At 45.5% G+C, this 20,637-nt stretch overlaps 1 protein-coding gene across 3 annotated transcripts in view; it reads left to right on the forward strand.

The window, feature by feature from the left end:
- The window catches only part of LRP8 (LDL receptor related protein 8), a 234,577-nt gene that overhangs the window by 181,808 nt on the left and 32,132 nt on the right, over positions 1 to 20,637 (forward strand). For all 3 annotated transcript variants that reach the window (XM_066597574.1, XM_066597576.1, XM_066597575.1), the window contains 2 exons: positions 15,905 to 16,273; positions 16,368 to 16,490. In XM_066597574.1, coding sequence (XP_066453671.1) covers positions 15,905 to 16,273; positions 16,368 to 16,490 — 492 coding nt within the window. The remainder of the gene's footprint in view (positions 1 to 15,904; positions 16,274 to 16,367; positions 16,491 to 20,637) is intronic.

Raw genomic sequence — 20,637 nt, forward strand, 5'->3', positions numbered from 1 at the left:
CTGGACCTGGGAGAATCTATTGATCTTGTATATCTGGACTTCTCTAAAGCCTTTGACACCGTGCCACATAATAGGCTAATATACAAAATGAGGCAGCTCGGACTGGGCGAAAACGTGTGTAAGTGGGTAGAAAATTGGCTCAACGATAGAAAGCAGAGGGTGGTAATAAATGGTTCGTACTCTGATTGGACCACAGTCGCTAGTGGGGTGCCACAGGGCTCAGTATTAGGCCCCACTCTGTTCAACATATTTATTAATGACCTGATAGAGGGGCTGCACAGCAAAATATCAATATTTGCAGATGACACAAAATTATACAATATAATTAATGCAACGGAAGACAATGTGCGGCTACAAACGGACCTGGATAAGATGGGGGCTTGGGCAGAAAAATGGCAAATGAAGTTCAATGTTGAAAAATGTAAGACTATGCACATGGGCAGGAGGAACGGATGTCACCAATACTCACTTAATGGGGTACCACTAGGGAAAAGTGATATGGAAAAGGATCTGGGGGTACTAGTGGATAATAGACTAAACTGGAGTAACCAATGCCAGTCAGCTGCTGCAAAGGCAAATAAAGTCTTGGGGTGCATCAAAAGAGGTATAGTGGCGAAGGACGAGAACATTATCCTTCCATTATATAAGGCACTTGTCAGGCCTCACATGGAATACTGCGTACAATTCTGGACACCGGTGCTCAGGAAAGATGTCACAGTGCTTGAGGGGGTTCAAAGAAGGGCAACTAAACTAATACATGGAATGACGGGACTGGAATACCCAGAGAGGCTATCCAAATTGGGACTATTTACTCTTGAAAAAAGAAGGTTAAGAGGCGACCAAATAACCATGTATAAGTACATGAGGGGACAACACATGGATCTCTCCCGCGATCTGTTTACACCCAGGACCACAAAGGTAACAAGAGGACATCCGCTACGATTAGAGGAAAGTAGGTTTCATCACCAACACAGAAAGGGGTTCTTTACTGTAAGAGCAGTTAGACTGTGGAACTCTCTACCGGAGGAAGTGGTGATGGCAAAATCCATAGAGGAGTTTAAAAGGGGACTTGATGTCTTTCTGGAGAGGAAGGATATTACAGGATATAAATATTAGGTTAAGTGTCAATCCGGGTATATAGGCAGGTAGGAACTATTAGGGGTTGATCCAGGGAACAGTCTGATTGCCATTAGGGAGTCGGGAAGGAATTTTTCCCCCAAAAGGGCTAATTGGCTTCTGGCCTTGGGGTTTTTTGCCTTCCTCTGGATCAACACAGTAGGATAGACAGGCTGGACTAGATGGACAATGTCTTCATTCGGCCTTACATACTATGTTACTATGTTACTATGTTATTGGTGAGGTCCTGCAAGGGCACTAAAGTCATGTGTAGAAGGCATAGAGGGGTTGCTGCTGCTGCTTCCGCACAGCCCCAGGATGACAGACATGGCCGGCGTCCCCTATCACAGAGGTGGCCGACGTCTTCAGACATTTATTCGGTACAGCGGGCGTCAGGGGTAACAGAGGCGGGCGCCCTCACCCACCAGAGAGGCGGCCGCCGTATTCGGAGAGGTCACCGGGGGAGCGCCCATCACCCAGCTGAGTGGTGCCCGGCGCCACACAGCAGTCAGGCGGCCCACCGGCTGGGAGCACGCAGCCGCTGGGACGGACGCCAGTGAGACGTGAGTTGCCGGGCAGGGGGGGTAAACCAGGCAGAAATGACGGCCGTTCCGCAGCAGACACAGGCGGCAGCACAGAAATCGATCCACAGTGTGATGCTAGGACTTTACACAGTTGGCCCTATTGGGAGCTAGGGGGTTGACAGGGGCGTTACTCCTGTCACACCCATAGCGCCCGGTGGCGTCAAGATACACTAATACCTGTAGAAAGAAGGGTTAGATGCCTTTCCGCGTATAGGAAAGCTGAGTGCTGTAGGAAGCTTTGAGCAGCAGGCTTCAAAGAGTCGTCACATCCCCCCCAGGGGTCTCTGATGTCCTACAGCCCTTCTGAAGCCAGAGCCAGGAAATGTTTATATTCGGAGATAAGGAGAGGAAATAGGCTTCACACCCCAGTAGCTCTTTCTTTCCCTTAGGGTGCCCACCCACTGGCGTTTTTTTTCCCTGCGAAATTCGCAGCATTTTGTTTCTCTGCAGGGGTCTATGGGACTTGTAATGTTAAAATCGCGATCGCGCAAAATCGCAATTTACCGCGAAATCGCGATTTTGCGCGATCGCGATTTTAACATTACAAGTCCCATAGACCCCTGCAGAGAAAAAAATGCTGCGAATTTCGCAGGGAAAAAAAACGCAAGTGGGTGGGCGCCCTTACTGGTCCAAAAAGTCATAACTGACCTGATAACTTTTGGAGCCAAAGTTAACAAAAGAACGTGCCCTTAAGGGCTCCCACACACTTGCATTTTTGGTGCATTGTGTTGCGTTTTTAACATTAGAAAGTCGCATTGACAATCGCATTAACAAAAAAATGCAGCGTTACAAAAACGCAAGTGTGTGGGAGCCCTAAGACCAAGAAAAATGTAATTTAGGAATTATGAAAGATCTGTATGTCACAGTCCGCTGACGATATTTTGTGGAATGTCGCATCACCGCAAATAAGATGCAGGGTCTCCCATATTGGCACGATGCTCAGGAACCGAGAATAGCGTATCTTGGACCAGAAACATTCAAAACTACTCATATGTGGGCTCAAAACGCACGTAAAATCACAACAGGAAACCTCATTGTCATACTTTCATGGTGGGTCACACCCACACGGAGTTATGGCGAAGATATGTATTCTAGGGATTATCTGTTCCAAGGTAAGCCAGCCCCTACGAGCGGCTGGAAGGAACTAAATGGGAGTTACCCCAGTGATAGTTTAAAAATCGCACACGGACGTGTTTGGGGTCAGCCCCTTGGAGGTCACGTGGGGTCTGGTCCGCAGTTCTGGTGCGACTCCACGCCAAAGAATGGTAACACTCTTACTTTAATCCCTGTTGTGTTACTGTCTGTGATATCACATGTACGTCTCTTGCTGATTATCTTGTAGCATCATTTTTGTATTTTTCTGTAAATAAGCTTTGCTCTTTTGTTTGAGAATTAAACATTAATTTAATTAGTGCGCCTCGTCCGTGTTACATGAAACCATATTCTCCGAAGATTGTATTCATAACTCTGGTGCCAATTTACTGTAACGAAACTGGTGGTGGCAGCTGTAAGCATATTGTGGAGCTCTGGAGTGCATTACAACGGATCAGGCGGTGATTTGAGCTTCCGCTTCGCATGTGTGCAGAAGTCTGGGAAAGCTGGGTACAAAGCAGCCTGTATACTAACGTCCGCCAGCTTGCAATACTGCAGAGTGTTTAAGGACCGAGGCAGGATCGATAGGCATCGTCCTTTCCCCTCTCTCCTCTTGTCCAGTGAAGGACAAGTTGGTTTACAGTGCAGGGCCAGGCGGATGGCTGTAGAGTTGTGGCTGTGGCTCATGGTCACTTTTCTGGTGTCTTGGAAAGTTGGGTACCAGTCACTCCACAACCTAAGAGCCTTTCCTCCTCCCCCTCACCTTGCTATGTGACAGAGACAACAATAAGATGGTCCTTATCTGGGATATAAAAATTCCTATTTGCTCTGAGTCATCTCTAGAGACTTTGCTGTTTGGTTGGGCTTACAACACTGGGTGTGCGCTGAGCCTTTCCATCTCGGAGTACTAGTCAAAATGGCATCAAATGGCATTTTGACTATTAGGCTGGCTGCACACGAACAGATTTGCATTGCGAAACCCACAGCGGGCATCTGGAACACGAACCCGCAGCAAATACTGTTTGTAACATGCTATGGAAAAGTGCTTCTTCCTGCATACAAGCGGAAATCCATGTCATTGCGGAAAGGTCACAGGTACCCGCGTCATCACCTGGCGTCGGCGCAAGTGGGGTAGGGATTTAAAAAAAAAAAAAAAAGTACTGCGCATGTTCAACGGCGAGCCTTGCGAACCATCCACAGTACAGAAAAAGAAGACAAGAAGTAGGTCCGCGCGGTAGCCAACTCAGCACCCGGTCGGATTCTGCTGCGGGCTCCTGCATGTGGAATCCGACCCGTTTGTGTGCAGATGGCCTAAGAGAGTATTATTTAGGTAGATCATTATACATGTATTAGACATCAGTTTACGCAAGTTTTTCTCAAGACTTTGGCCTGTGTGTGGTTAGGAGGATGTCCTCTTCTCATATGTCTTTGTGGGAAATAACACACGTTGACATGCTAGGACAACATTAATCAAGTGTTCACTGTTCAGCCTAACTTTCACATACTCCTAAGGGATGCTTGAGAGATGAGTCAACCAAAAAACTCCCTTCTTTCTTGTAAATGTTGCCTAATTCCAGTCAAATTAGGTTCAACCAGAAAGTAGAGTAAAGGTAATGGAGAACCAAGTCCATAGGATATTAAAGACTATCCGACTTCACCATCATTTCCCCTGTTCTTGTCCTCCCTGGAGCATAGGAGTGTGACCTTCGCCAAGGATGATACCTGCTCTCTCCTTGCCTATTCCAAGTTCTGCCCCAACTTAGGCCAGTCTCACATGACCAGATTTGAATTGTGGATTCCGCGATCGGCGTCTATGCAGCATTTCCGTGGTAAAACGTGGGAATTAAAGGTCATGCATTTTCGAATTTTTCTTCACACTCAGATACGTATTGCGTATTCTGTAAGCAGAAGAAAAATCGCAGCATGCTCTATTTTACTGCTGAATCCGGGCAGATGACCTCCATCGATGTCAACCGCTAAGTGACGGCATGGGAAATACAAGAAGAAAAAAAAAGGACTGTACTACACATGACCGCCTGCGAGCCTCCGCAGTCATATGCAATACAGTAAAGTGCTCAGGGTCACCGCAGCACTCACTGCCGGAATCCTCTGTGGGTCTACCGCATGCGAAATGCGACCAGTTTGTGGGATCCCGGCGTTACATTGTGTGAAGTACAAGGCTGTCCATTGGGGATCACAAGATCCAGAACATCATCTAGTTTAGGCCTTGCTATTCCTAATGATTTACAAGACAAATCTTTATCACCACACTCACAACTAAGATCAGAAGGACATCATGTAGGAAACTCACGAAAAATTCTAGATATCATTCCACCCAAACCTTTAACCCTTTCCAATCCATTGTCTGACGTCTGAAGACCTTATGATTTAAGGCTGTACAGCTCCGATGTTGGTAGACTTCCGTTGGGGTTCTCTTACTGTATATTGCCAGCCTCTCTGCTGTCAGAGCCTATCCAACGTGTCACCTCATGCAGTACTGGCTTTAGACAGCAGATAGCGCTGTTGTACAACGGCAGAAAAAGAGTAAGGCCCCTAGGAAGACCAGGATACAAATTGGACTGGAAAAGGTTAAACCAATTAAGTGGTTTTAATGAGGACAGCCGTTCCGGCCATGCTGAATCTAATTCTGAATTGCTTTATAATACTGTTCTTTCCCTTTGGTAGCCTGCTGTGTGTCATGAGTCACTTCAAGATTCATGAAGAGTCAATATAGTGCAACATGATGGACCTAGAATTTGGCAAAGGCCACCTTGTGATACTGTAAGACAATCCAATACTACAGTCTGCTGATTGGTTATTTACCAATATTAATTAGTGTATGTACTCTGTAGATCAATAGCATCAGCCTAAAAAAATCTGTAATATTGTCAAAAGCCTCTCCTAATTTGGGGTACCAAACTAATTTTCACCGATGGCCACATCAGCCTTATGGGTGCCTTCAAAGGGCCGAATGTAATTGTATAGTAAGGACTAGTTCACATGAGCGTATTACGCACACAATACTCAGTGAATAGAACCCGATGATTTCAGTTGGTTCGTTCACGTGAGCGTATTTCTTCATGCAAATAAATGTGGCATGACCTATTTTGGTGTGTACTACGCACCACAATAGGCCATTGAAATGGGCAGGCGCAAATGCGCAGTGAATACGCAAGAAACCTGCTCACTTGTGCACCATTTCACTGAGCCGGTCTGCGTTTTTGTTTTTTTGTGTGTGTATTTGTATACATAAAAATACTAGATCTGCTGAAAACCGTTGGCGTCTGCAATTTTTGGTCTTGCGAATACGCAATGTATTTTTATGTACATGTGAACAAGCCCCAATGGTGACCCCCATAGTGGCAGCAGAAGTAACACTGCCCCCATAGTGGTCCCAGGAGTAATAGTGATCCTCGTACTGGTTGCAGTAGTAACTGTAACAGCGGTCAGGAGAGATCAGCGGCCACAGACTCTGCGCTGCAGGCAGGCGAGTAGAATTCCTTTAAAGGGTTATCCAGGCAGCGCCCGCCAGGATAACCAGGTGTTGGAGTGTTAGTGCTTCTCTTACGTATCCCGAAACCGAAATACATGGATGGAGCTCACCTTTAGGGTCACTGAGGGCCGTGAATGACTAAACGGCTAACAACAACATACAACAACATATTCCACCTACAAGGCTGGGTTCACACAGTGCGGATTTGCCGCGGATTGCCGTTGCATATCCTCACTGCGGCAAAACCGCTGCGTTTGCAGTGCAATGCAGCATAAATGAGATTTGCCAAAAAGCTGTTCTCACAGTGCTCATTTTTTCCGCACAGTCGCAGTGCGGAAATGCAACTGCGGCGCGGTTTTCAAAGATGCAGCATGTTTATTCTACGGTCTTTTCCACAGCGCTTTTTTGTCCATGGACCTCTATTGACCTCTATTGAAAAAGTAAAAAAGCGCTGCGGGAAAAAAACGCACGAAAATCCGCAAGCCCAAATTAACCTGTAAAGCGGTTTTGCCGCAGAAGCAGTTCTTCTGCGGCAAAACCGCAACGGAAAAACCGCAGCAAATCTGCCCTGTGTGAACCCAGCCTTAGCCTTATTTCTGCACACTCCATCGACTTCTGCAAAAAGATTAAACTGTTTCTCATAGATGAAAGCTCGTTTAGTGAAGTATCCTAAAAGATAAGCCAAGAGTTTTCTGTCATTGTTTGATGATAATTAGAAGGATCACATGGGCGTAAAGGTTTATTTCTGCTTGTGTCTACGGACGTATAGGTTCAGCTTCATCGCCCGGCCGGGCTCTTTATACTCCTCCTCATCCTCTATGACATACCCACCATTATCTCCGCAATGTGTTCTATTGCCTGAAGGAAGCGTAGCTATTTTTGGCGAAGTGTATTTCTCTCTTAAACGTGGGAGGAACCTTTTTTTTTATCTGAGTTTTCAGTCTCCGTCTCAGAGTTTCCAGTTTCTATTTCACACTGAACAGAAAAAACAATCTTCAACTCCTGAGCAGAAATTTCCCCAAGTTCTAACGAGCCAAGTGGTTTATTGTTCAATCTGTTTTATTTTTAAAAAAATTCTGATGAAATAAACGTTTCAAGAAGGTCGTGCAGGACTCTGGGAAAAGAAAATTAACATCTATAATAACGCAAAATAGAACAATTTGGAACAACGCCTACTGTCATGTGTCCCTGAAAATAAGACACTGTCTTATATTTTTGCCTCAAAAGAGACAGTGTCTTATACTTACCCAGCTGCCGGCGTCTGTGTCCATCACGCTGGTCGCCACGCTGCTGCAGTCCTCAGCGCTGACAGGATTCTCTTCTACTGGTAACGGGGCATTGATTACCCAGCCTCCGGTAAGCGCTGTGATTTGATCGAGCGCCAGCCAATCAGAGCCGGCACTGAAGGAACCAATCACAGCCATTTAGTGATGTTATTCACTGAATGGCTATGAATAATCGAGCGCCGGCTTTGATTGGCTGGTGCTCGATCCAATCACAGTGCTCTCTTACTGGAGGCTGGGTATTCAAAGCCCTGTCACTAGAAAAGAATCCTGTCAGCGCTGAGGACTGCAGCCTGCCACAGCGCCGGAGACCAGCGCAAGGGACACAGACGCCGGCAGCTAGGTGAGTATTGCTTTTTTTTTTTAAACCTAGTGTAGCTAGGGCTTATTTTCAGTGGGAAGGCTTATATTTCAAACTCCCTTTCCCCCGAAAAATAAGTGCAGGGCTTATTTTCGGGGTAGGGCTTATTTTTAGGGAAAACTATATCTTTTAACTTTTATGATGTCTATTACCTTCGGATGAGGATCTAGATTAAGCACCTCAGGTAAAGCCTTTGTGATTTATTATAGCCTCTTCCATCCTCAATGTTTAGTTAAAGGACTTACCTACTTTTGTTGTTAAATTCACTTACCACCATGTTGTGTGTTGTGCACCTGGTTACAGGCAATGCTACTGTAGTTCTACTTGGTTCCTCATCTCATAAGGGTGCTAGATTCCAACATGTATGTATGAATAATTCTTCTTCTGACAAAAGGTATGACTAGTGGCATTGTCTTGGCAGAAACGGGAGAACGTAAACCTCTCGAACTATCAGATGCGGGATACAATCCGATGATACTTAATAAACGTATTACTCCATTCCTGGCCCCCTTCATCCGTACCGAGAGCTGCCAGTGGAATAGTAATGCTTATAATCCATGTGGAAAGATACTTCCCTTTACCTAAGGTGGGGCAAATGTTTTGCAATGGGAAGCGTGAATGTTGGCTTTCCACTTTCACAGATGTTAGAGTAATCAGTTGAACTTGATAAGGACCCTCAAATCATGGTTCCAAGTTCCTCCACCCATGTTTTCGAATTGCGACCAAGTTTCCTGGCTGCTGGTTGTATTTGCCTTGTAGTGATGATGGATCTGGAATGGAACTGAAGACACATTTGTGAATTCGCTCTAACGTTTTCTATGATGCTCCTACATAAGAGGTTAGGTCTGAGTGAAGCATCTGTAGTTGAGGGCCGATGACATCACAGAGAGAGCGTGCCAAGATGTACATTGATCACGGGATGTAAGGGGTTAAGAGCAGGGATCGGTCGTCTTATTGATTCCCTCACTTCTAAGCCCACACCATCCATATTGCATTATGTCCTGTTGCATTAACTACCGCCCTTCCAGTACATAAATTTACATTCTGTGGCATCGAGGGGTTAAGAGTAGCGCAAGCTGCAATGGCTCTGATAAATAATGGGAGCCCTTAATTACTACATCAAGCTCACAGGAATAATGTCCTGAAGGTCATTGTCCCCCCCCCGTGTTTATCGGCCGCCGTTTTCACAGTCGGCTAATGTATGCTACCATCTGTGGCATTAAAGCTCGTAAACAGGTGCACAAATCTAACGTTTTTGCGCTTGTTCACATGGCATGGGCCCGGGCACATATACGCAGAGGCTGCCATGCCGTTGCCCTTTTCCCCTCCCTTCCCCTCGCAGGCTCACCTCTGCTCTCCTCCCCGCTAGCTCTTTGCAATGGGAGGGGGCGGGACGGGGGGAGAGCTAAGCCCCATCCCGCCTCTTCCCATTGCTGGCTGCAGACAAGGGGCCGGGAGAGGGTGGGGCCTAGCTCTGCCCCGTCTCGCCCCTTGTCCACACCCAGCAATGGGAGGAGGCAGGACAGGTTGGTTCTTAGCTGTGTCCCTGTCCTGCTCCCTCCCATTGCAATCAGCCAGAGGGGAGGAGAGAAAAGGGAGGGAGTTTGGCAGCCACGCTACTAGACTCCCTCCCACCTCCCCTCTCCGGCCGCTGTCATTGGCTCCCATAGGAGCCCATGCAGCGCCCAGGTATTCCGGCCGAAATGAAGGTTCTCAGTGTTCTTCTACTTGCTGCTCGTACAATTGCTGGCTTTCTGTCATCAGTGATGTTTCATCTGTGCTGAAATGCAATATCCTAAGAACGCTACTTTTCGTTTTTGCTATCTGTAATTTCTCTTTAGAGACTTCACTGCTCAAAGATATGAGGAGGAATTGAGTCTCTATCGAGCGAATTTCTCTAGTTGGCGTACAAAGTATGAAGCCATCAACATAATGTAGCAATTGTGTCTATTCATTTTTTGGATGCCAAGATGTTAGTACATAAGCTAATGCTTCAGAAAAGGCGGATGGCGATGTTGCTCCTCCTTGTGGCACCCTTGTCTGGCCTAGCTGTCTAACTTCATGGCTCGAGGCCAGAAATAATTGACTTTCAGTTCTCTTTCCACTGAAAAGTACGCGTTGGCTAAGACTATTATTAAATAGACAGCACTTAAAGGAGATGTCCCGCGCCGAAACGGTTTTTTTTTTTTTTTCAACCCCCCCCCCCCCCCGTTCGGCGCGAGACAACCCCGATGCAGGGAAGTAAAGGAAGCTTACCGGAGCGCTTACCTTAATCCCCGCGCTCCGGTGACTTCAATACTTACCGCTGAAGATGGCCGCCGGGATCCTCTGTCTTCGTGGACCGCAGCTCTTCTGTGCGGTCCATTGCCGATTCCAGCCTCCTGATTGGCTGGAATCGGCACGTGACGGGGCGGAGCTACACGGAGCCGCTCTCTGGCACGAGCGGCTCCATAGAAGACTACAGAAGACCCGGACTGCGCAAGCGCGGCTAATTTGGCCATCGGAGGCCGAAAATTAGTCGGCACCATGGAGACGAGGACGCTAGCAACGGAGCAGGTAAGTATAAAACTTTTTATAACTTCTGTATGGCTCATAATTAATGCACAATGTATATTACAAAGTGCATTATTATGGCCATACAGAAGTGTATAGACCCACTTGCTGCCTCGGGACAACCCCTTTAAGGGGTTTTGATTCAACGGTGTGTGGGCGTGGGTTTGGTACAGTTGGAGTACCTATAATCATTAGTTTAACCCTTTCCAATCCACTGTCTGACATCTAAAGACATTCTGATTGAAGGCTGTACAACTCCGATGTCGGAAGACGTCCGGTCAGGGTATTCTTACTGTAGATTACTGGCCGCTCTGTTGTCACGGGCCTCTCCGGCATGTCACATACTGTAGTACTGGCTCTAGCCAGCAGATGGCGCCATTGTAAAATGGCAGAAAGAGAAAGCCCCCTAGGAAACAACAGTGTAACAAATTGTTTTAGTCTAATTGTTACTGGGGCTACCTTTTAAAGGCCCGCATCCGTTTTTATCCTTGACCCATAATTAGTCCAGTACATCTTGTACAGTTGATTCAATTTCATCATCCTGGAGATGATCTTTTTCCTCAACCTGAACCCTCCCTAGAAGGGTAGTAAGTATTTGTCTTTCCAAACCATATGACTGTATTGATTGCTCTTAGTATATCTGCCCCAATTAAATTAACTGGGCAATCTTCTGATACCAACATTTGATTACTTAAGTCAACGGTGCCAGGAAAAGGCAGGTTGCAAAAACCCACACTCCAAAGTGTTTAAGTGGGTGATAGATGGATTTTGGAGTATAGATGCTCTAGTGTTTATTCCATAAGCACAGGACAATTAGTGCAATACAGGAAATTCGAAGGACTTAGGCTGCCTGTCCACGGGCGATGATCCGCTTGCAATAAATCACCCGCGGATCACACTATGAAAAGTTTTCTATAGGCAAACTACGGAAAGCGCAGCCCCATATCCATGAGCGGAGAATCATAGTGATTTCCCCGCGAGCGGGATTGAAATCACAGCATGCTGCGATTTGCCGCGATTCTCTGCGGTGAGCCTATCAGATAGGCTCATCACAGAGACCTGTCAGTGCTCCCCCCTCCTCTCCCGTGGCGTAATATCGCCAGCAATATTCTGTCACGGCCGTGGACAGGCAGCCTTACTGCTGTCCACATCAGGTGAGTCCTAACGTTTTATAATTCTACTGCTTTAATATATTCACTTTCTCGGCGCGCTGTCCTAAACTCATCTGTGTAACAGTGTCTGCCAGTCGGGAAGGGTATCCTCTCTCCTTAAGGAGAGCACCTAGAAAGAGTGTGAGGAGACACCTAAGGAGGTGAGTGGGGAGACATATCAAGCCCATTCATGCTCCTCTGGGAAATATGCAAATAAGGTAGATGGAACAATACCTCTACAGCGCCACCTATTGGAAGGCAGCATTCCTGCAAATCAATGTTAGACCTTTCATACAAATCTTTAGAATAATGATTGGGAATTGACCAAAATCCAGAAAACCATGCACATAAAGCTGTTTCGGGGATTTTGCCCCTCATCAGTGTGCAGTAGACTTCTGGCTTGGCTAGTGAGAGTGTGTCTGCCAGGCGCACTTGGAGTGGTTTTGTTTGTTTTAATGAACTTAGACCCATTCCCCTTGTTTTAAAAAAAAAATTTGCCAGTATCAGATCATCTGAGACTCCTGTATCAAGGATACAATCTATAGGCTGCCTACGGATGGCCGGGTCGGATCCCGCTGTGAGAATTCTCACAGCGGGACCCAACCCGTGCCACTGCAGGGACCGGTGTGGGTCTCACCTTCTCCCGCGGGTCCGGCTCTGTGATCTGACGGCGCTTGCGCAGAGCGGAGCCGGGGCGCCACGAGCGACATTTCTGTGCGGGCCTTTGCGAGACCCACGCAGAAATAGATTTCACGCAGACAAATCGCTGCTGTCTGCCAAGGATTGCGGTTTTTAATGCAATCCTATGGCAGCAGCCACGGGTGGAAATTCAGCGGGAAATCCTGCTGCAGAATTTCCGCCCGTGTGCAGGGGGCCATAGTATTTCCTTCAAGTAATGTTAATTGAATGAATTATTGCTTTTGGATTTACCTCAGGGGGAAACTACAATTACAGGACTAAACTGGGAGCCGCCTATTTCCTAGTCTGATTATTTCTCTGCGGTGACCATCTGTATTTGTGTGTTTCCTTGTACTTTACTCTTTCCTTTCAATGGGCAATCCTACATATGACGCCTTCCATCACGCCCATAACTCAATCCCCTTCTACGATACTCTTCTCTATTGACTTTACCTGGTTTTTACCTACCTGCTATATTCCCTTCCTTTGGCACTACGGTAGCGCCAGGGGAGGAGAGGCCAGTAGCGCCAGGGGAGGAGAGGCCGGTAGCGCCAGGGGAGGAGAGGCCGGTAGCGCCAGGGGAGGAGAGGCCGGTAGCGCCAGGGGAGGAGAGGCCGGTAGCGCCAGGGGAGGAGAGGCCGGTAGCGCCAGGGGAGGCGAGGCCGGTAGCGTCAGGAGAGGCCATTGCTAAAGTCACACCAGGAGGGGCAGTCGGAGAGGTCATCATTGGCATAGGGGACTGTTTCTGTGCCTTCTTTGTTTTCTCTTATTAAACTGTTCCTCTCTACTTCTTGCCACCACTAATGACTGTTCTAATGGGGTGAAGAACCTTGTTCAATTCTGACTTTATTCCCGTAATCCATTAATAAAACCCGTTCTGTACAGCCGCACATCTTTGCTTGTGGCTGTATTAATATCATATTCATGATCTGCAAATACATCTAATACATCTTGCATGATATTTACTTACCGATTCCCCAGCACCCTGGAAAGCGTCAGGTAACCCCGTAGTAAGTTCATGAGCAAATTGTATGGTTCATTCTTAGGGAAGTTTCCACATTTTTTGGAGGCGAAGGTGGAAACCCATCTCCCCCTCCACCCACCCCAGAAATTCGGCCATTGTTTCTGGGTCTTGCTTTTAACCATTCAGTAAAAATAACATAATTTTCTTATCTGGTGCCGAGTTTTTAAAGGTGTTTTTTATTTTTTTTTTACTACTTTTATACAATAAAAAACAACTGAAGTTGACTTTCCAGTGATAGTTTGTCCCGCATAAAAGCGGAACCCGAAAGGATACCGAGTGAGAAATCGCTAGTGAGCTGAACCATGCAACTAATGAGCACTGTAAACAGGCAGTCGTTCATCTATGAATGACTGCCTGTTCATAGTGAATGAAGGCAGGCGGCCAGATGAGATCTGCAGCTTGCTCCACCGCCATCCACTGAAAGACTATCCCTCCTGTGTGAAAGCCCGGGAGAGATAGTCATTCCGAATGAAAGTATCGTTAATCACCTGTCATAATTCCAGGATATGTATCGTACGTACCACAAATGATACATTTCCTATTTCCCGTTACTTATAACGCTAACATATCCCACAACGCCATACAACGATCACACACTTTAGTCCCTGCTAGTTTGTTTGGATTGTGGGTACAACCTTGGAGGTAAAGTGCCTCCGATTTTCTCCTCCTCTGTGAAGTCTCCTTGTTACTTTATTATTCTCTGCCCTACGATTTTTCTATTCAATATCCTTGACATTCCGGGAACGCTGATAAATCATTGTGTTTAATTAGAACATTCCTTTCTCCGGCTGCAGACTATTCTGTGGTTTCACTTATGGAGATAGACATTTGAGGGGGAGGAAAAATAATTGGTGTCACATCAAGAAGGTGGCTGAAAAAAAAAAGTCTGAGAATGGGGGCAGCGGATTGATAACAGAACAATGGAGCCTTTTTCCTGTATTTCTTTAAAAATGTTGTATGAGAGTTAAAATGGTCTGGCTATTTTTTTGCACCACTGGTGTCCGTGGGCGTTGACTGGTAATTTAAACACTTTTTTTTTTTTTTTTTTTTTACATCTTACTACTTTACTGATTTTTTTTTTTTTTTAATGCTCTATTGCCTTCTGTGTCAGAGGCCTTGTTCGGAGCTTGTGGCGCAGATTTAGCATAAAATAGTGCAATATACTGCGCTATTTTGACTGGTACAATGCCAGGCGACATGAAAGTCACACAGTGGGCACCATTATAGTCAGTAGGGATCTATCAGGTACTGTTTATCTTAGTAAAATGCTAGATCCAGAACTTAGTTTAGTTGTTTGGCTGATCCTGACCATGGAAACCCAAGCACATATGTTAAAAAAAAAAAAAACCCTTAAAGTGACCCTCAGGTTTTGGGGTAAAAAATTTTTTTCTCCACCATGCCTCCTTTTCGCTGGTTCTGGGTCTCATTTTCAGGTGTCCTAGATAGCCACCATCATTTTCTAACTACGCCATGCAAGTAGGAAGATGGAACAATACCTTTACAGCGCCACCTATTGAAAGGCAGCATTCCTGCAAGTCAATGTCAGACTTAAGCCTTGTAACATTGATTGGGAATTGTGAGCCAAAGCCAGAATCCTCTCCGGAAGGAAAAGATAACCATGTAGAGACAGCCGTTTCGGGTGATTGCCCCTCATCAGTGTACAGCATGTTTCTGGCTTGGCTAGTGAGTGCACACTGATGAAGGGCAATCACCCCGAAACAGCTGTCTTTACATGGTTATCTTTTCCTTCTGGAGAAGATTCTGGCTTTGGCTCACAATTCCCAGTGTTTGTTACAAGGTTTGTTAAAAAGTCAAACATTGACTTGCAGGAATGCTGCCTTCCAGTAGGTGGCGCTGTAGAGGCATTGTTGCATCTTACCATTTGCATATTTCCCAGAGGAGCCATGGATGGCGTTATAAGTCTTCTCATACCTTCTAGGTGCTGCTCTCCCTAAGGAGAAATGATACCCTTCCTAACTACATTGTGTACAGCTCTGTTGGCCAGTTCTGATCACATGAGCAGTGATGGCCAATCACAGAGCAGGTAAAGTACATTGGTAGTCCTAACACTAACAAATGCAGTATAGGTAATTAGGTAGTCTAAAAATGGTAGTGGCCATCATGTGCACCCAAAAACCAGAACTGGGAAAGAGGAGGGACGGGTAAGAAAATCAAGTACAAGTAATATTCCCCCTCTGGTCCAGTGGCATAATTTTGTCAAAGAATTGGGAGTCGCTTTAATATATCTTTATAGTGGTTGGAGTTTGTTTAACTGATACCCGCTATAGACCTAAAAGGGAATTTATCACTAACTGTTAACCAGAATTGTGGCATAAAAAGTCACAAATTTTGGCGTACACGTCTTGTGTAAAAATTTGGGACTTTTCTTTTTATACAGTCCTCGGCACTTTTCTGAAAAGTAGGTGGGCCTAATGGGAAGGACATGGCCTCTCATGGCCCAGAAAATGAACTATAATTCTCCTTCTGCATGCAGTATTCTACTTCCAGATGGATATACAGTTTTTTTTATTTGCATAGTGAAATGTCTCGGTTTGTGTCTTTTGCGCAGGCTGCCCGCGTGGAGAGTTCCAGTGCCGCAATACCTTCTGCATCTCTGCAAGCTTTGTGTGTGACGGCGTTGATAGCTGCGGGGACAAAAGCGATGAAGAGGATTGCACCTTAGTCACGTGTAAACCAGGACAGTTTCGCTGTGGGAAGGGCGTTTGTATTCCCGAGAAGTGGGTGTGCGACGGACAAGCTGATTGTGCGGACCAGTCGGACGAATCTGAGGATCGCTGCGGTCTGAAAAGTCAGCCACAGGCAGTGACGCAGTGTGGGGCACAAGAGTTCAGATGTGGGAACGGCAAGTGTGTTCATCTGAACTGGAGGTGTGACGGTGACCGGGACTGCAAGGACAACTCCGATGAGAAGGATTGCCGTGAGTACAGCCACATTGTAGTCACAGAGAAAGTAACCCGTTGGATTATGATTGGCGAAAAATAATGTTAATGTGCACTTTCCCATTCTCCCAGCTATGGTATCCTGTCGTCCGGATGAGTTTCAGTGCGGAGATGGGTCCTGTGTTTATGGGATGTATCAGTGTAATGGAGTCAGAGATTGCCTTGATGGCAGCGATGAGATGGGATGCCGCACTGGTAAGTTCGGTTTGTGATCTCTGCTGGGGCATAACATAAAGGAGTATTCCCAAAATTGACATTCATTGTGTATCCATTGGATTAGCCTTAAACATCGGATAGATGGATGTCCCCATGGGAACGGTGGGACCCCCGTATCTACCTTCATTCCTCACTGCACCCTCCGCTGCTCCATTTCACTCTATGGGACTGTTGAGGTAGCCAAGTGTTGTACTCCGCTTTTCTTCAGTAGCCCCGTAGGGTTGAATGAAGCGGCTGCACACATGCTCAACTCCTGCTCCATTTAAGCTCTTCCTCACTGTTCCCCCTATGACTGATGAGACTCCTAACAGTAGACCTTAATCCCATGAACAGGCTGATTTTAAGCTGGCCATACTCGCCAAATTAAAAGCCTGCCAAACCCAATGATTTTAGTGGGATCGTCGGACAGCTTTATTTGTATTGGGAACATCAGACTCTGCCCTGAATGCAGATAACGATGGGGAGGGTGGGATTGGGAAAGTTGGCTTTCTAAATACTTGTTCATTTGTCTTTGCGGAAGATAAGCTGCTACCTAAGGGGTCTAGATGGGGTCGTGGGGGGTCTGGTAGTAGCTAATTCCTCCCTCCCCATCGAAATAAATTACAACACTCAGTTGACCCTGTGAGAGTTATGGTGGACTTATTGAATAGTACCCAGCTTTTCCAGAACCAGATATAACTAAGTAAAGGCTAAACAAAAGTTTATCCAACTTCACAAAAGTAGACAACCCAACTAATTGTATTGTAACTACCTCGATGTAAAATACGTTTGTGCCAAAGACGACAAAAGTACTATAGAACTTATATAATTTTTCTGATTAGCCATTAAAAGTTTTTGCAAACTTCCAGAGCACAGAGGCCCATTAATCAGGCAGTTTGTAAATGAATGACTGAAGGAAGAGCATAATATCAAAAATATGGTACACCATATTGGCCATGTTGGTCACAAAATGAGAAGGCAGGAGACCTTGGAGATGATGCTGATGTTGGGGAAAGTAGAAGGCTAAAAGTAGAGGGGTGACCAAGGGCAAGATAGATGGATGGATGATATCCTTCAGGTGAGGGACTGGACCTTGGTGGAGTTGGGGGTGGTAACAACAGACAGGAAGCTCTGGTGTGGGCTGGTCTGCGAGGTTACGAAGAGTTGGAAGTGACCGAACGAATAAACAACATGTTACACCAAGACATTTGTATGTAACTTGACTCTCCTCTAGAAGGAAAAAAAAAGCTGCCTCTTTAAAACCCCTATCGGTAACTACCCTGTAAGTCACTGTCCTACCCATTAATGAGCCTTGAAACATGACTAGAGATTTTAGTGAAGGCAGAGGATCCTCCAGAAAGAAGTAGGGTATCACTTGGATGTCTCTTCGCTCTGGATGAGTTATTCCTAGTCATGTTCCAAGGCTCTTTAATGTGTTGACTTGGACTTACAGGATAACTACTTGTAGCTGGTTTTTAGTGCCTTTTAAATGGAACAGTAATTGGATAAAGTGAATTTTTTTTAGAAGGACGTTCATTCCCAGTTATTGCCCCATGTTAAGATGGCAACAATCGGTCAACAAAAGAGCAAACGCACTTTTGTTGGCTAAAGTGCATCTTTTATGTGGTCGGAAAAAAAAGGCGCCTTTCTCACCCCCCCATTTCCAAGCGTTTTGAGTTCACCTTTACACCTCTCTTGGATAAGATTAAAACAGATCTAAATAAGCTTAAAACCTATGGAGTATCTTGGCTGGGGAAAACCTCAGCTGTTAAGATGTTACTTCTCCCAAAAATTCATTTTTTTTGCAAAGCACATCCAATCAACTATACAGTCATTTGTTTGGGGAAGGAGGAAAACTAGGGTCAGAGCCAGTATTTTCTTTTTACACTGGACATAGAAGGTGAAGTGAGGCCTCTCCCTGTTATTCAACATTAAAGAGCCACAATTTAGATCTTTGTGGTTACATGGTACTTCAAAATCTTGGGTTTGGGCGGAAAATGTCTTTGGGTAGGCGTTCTATTCAACTCTGTTTTTTGTGCCGCTAATTTTTTGGCATCGGCTTAAGCAGTAAATCTCCCACTGTCCGGGCTATAATCGAGGTCTGGAACACAGTAGCCACAAAAATGAAATTATTATGACGGTCAATGTATAACCTTGATCTAGATATTCTTGAAGTATCAATTCAACATTTTTCTATTATCTCTTGGGAATTGAGAGGTATTTTGCAGCTAAGTCAGCTCTGGCATGATGGGGTATTTCTTTCTCTTGAGGAGCTGGAATCTAGGTATCAGTTTTATAAATACCTACAAATCTCCTACATTCTGTATTCTCCTCTGCCTAAACCCGTAGTGGTGAACCTATGGCGTGCATGCCAGAGAGCGGTACTCTAGGACTCTTAGGACTCTTTAGGCATGCGCGCTGTCGCCCCAGCACAGACAACTGCAGGGCACTGACGTCACCGCTAAGTAATAATTGTTCCATGTAAATGGCCATGTTGGCACTTCGCGATGAATAAGTGGGTTTTGGGTTGCAGTTTTGCCACTCTGTCTCTTAAAGGTTCACCATCACTGGCCTAGGATAACCATTCCCTCTTAGCTGGATCCTTTGATGCCTTCATGTTCTGGTACTAATAAAGGCCTAACCATGTGTTATTAAAGATTAAATACTTTCAACCCTTGTCCTCTGTTTGAATTACAAGATAGATCAATTTTTTTTAAGCTTCTGAATCCATTAAACATATTGAAAATGCCTGCGAAATATTGCACAAGTGGTACCTTACCCCGATTTAGGTTTAATAGGATCTCTCCCCAAAACTGCTGGAGATCCAACCTCTCAAATGGTTCTTTTATACATTGGTGGACAGCTTTTTAGGCTCAAATCTTCAATTTATGTAAAAAAAATATGTGGTATTTTACCAACCCCTGCACTGGCTCTTCTAGCTATAGGTATAGACTAGAGATGAGCGAGTATACTCACTAAGGCACATTACTCGAGTGAGTAGTGCCTTACCCGAGTATCTCCCCGCTCGTCTCTAAAGATTTGGGGGGCGGTGGGGGAGAGCGGGGAGGAACAGAGGAAAAATCTCTCTCTCCCCCCCTCCCCCCCGCTCCCCGCCCCAACTCACCTGTCACCCGCTCCGGCAGCTGAATCTTTAGAGACGAGCGGGGAGATACTCGGCTAAGGCACTACTCGCTCGAGTAATGTGCCTTAGCGAGTATACTCGCTCATCTCTAGTATAGACAAAGTCTTCAAACAGAGGCTGGACAGACATCTGGGATGATTTAGTGATCCTGAGCATTGAGCAGGGGGTTTGGACCCGATGACCCCGGAGGTCCCTTCCAACTCTTCCATTCTATGATTTCCCTAGATCTTTCCAAATTATTCTCCTTCCTATTTTAATAGTGACAAGTGTGTGTATTGCTCAACATTGGAGAAACAAATTCAATCCCATCTTCATGGGTTTTAATAAAAGGAGTAAACCATAACTGATGGTTTGAATTTAGGAGTTCTGTGCAGCAAATAATAATGCAAGGTTCAGACCTGATTGGAAGGTCTGGTTGGATTGCAAATTTAATTTCTTGCCTATCTAATGGTGGTTTCACACCTGCATTGGAGGTTCCACCACAGATCCAGCTCAAAATGCAGGAAGAAAAAGTGCTACATGCAATGCTTTTTCTTCCGGCCAAAAGCCGGGCAGCTGGGTGGAAACCTAACAGACCCCACTAAAGCATCCTCGGTCCAGCAATGAGGCGGAACTGTTTGGCTGTGGGGATTCTCCTTTTCTGCTCGTCGAATGGAACAGGACACCCCCTAAGAGATCTGTGAGTCAAACTGTTCGATAATGCCTTGCTTGACAATATTTTGTCATTCTGCTCTATGTTAGTGGCTACATTTGTTCTATTGTTTATACAATCACCTTTTTAAATTGTCCAAAAATTCAATGTAATAAAAATTAATGTTAAACAAAAAAATCTAGTTTTCGGCAGCCGGTCTCTCCATGTAAACGGGGGATATGTTGCTGATGTTATGCAAGCTGTATGGAACCCGATTGACCGCATTAATGACTATTCAAAACCATATAATTTGCATTTGACCGTGTAAAAGCCCCTTTAAATAAGTATTCACTTATGTTGTCGATTGGATTGCA

This window comes from Eleutherodactylus coqui, chromosome 3, assembly GCF_035609145.1.
Source record: "Eleutherodactylus coqui strain aEleCoq1 chromosome 3, aEleCoq1.hap1, whole genome shotgun sequence".
Lineage (NCBI taxonomy): Eukaryota > Metazoa > Chordata > Amphibia > Anura > Eleutherodactylidae > Eleutherodactylus > Eleutherodactylus coqui.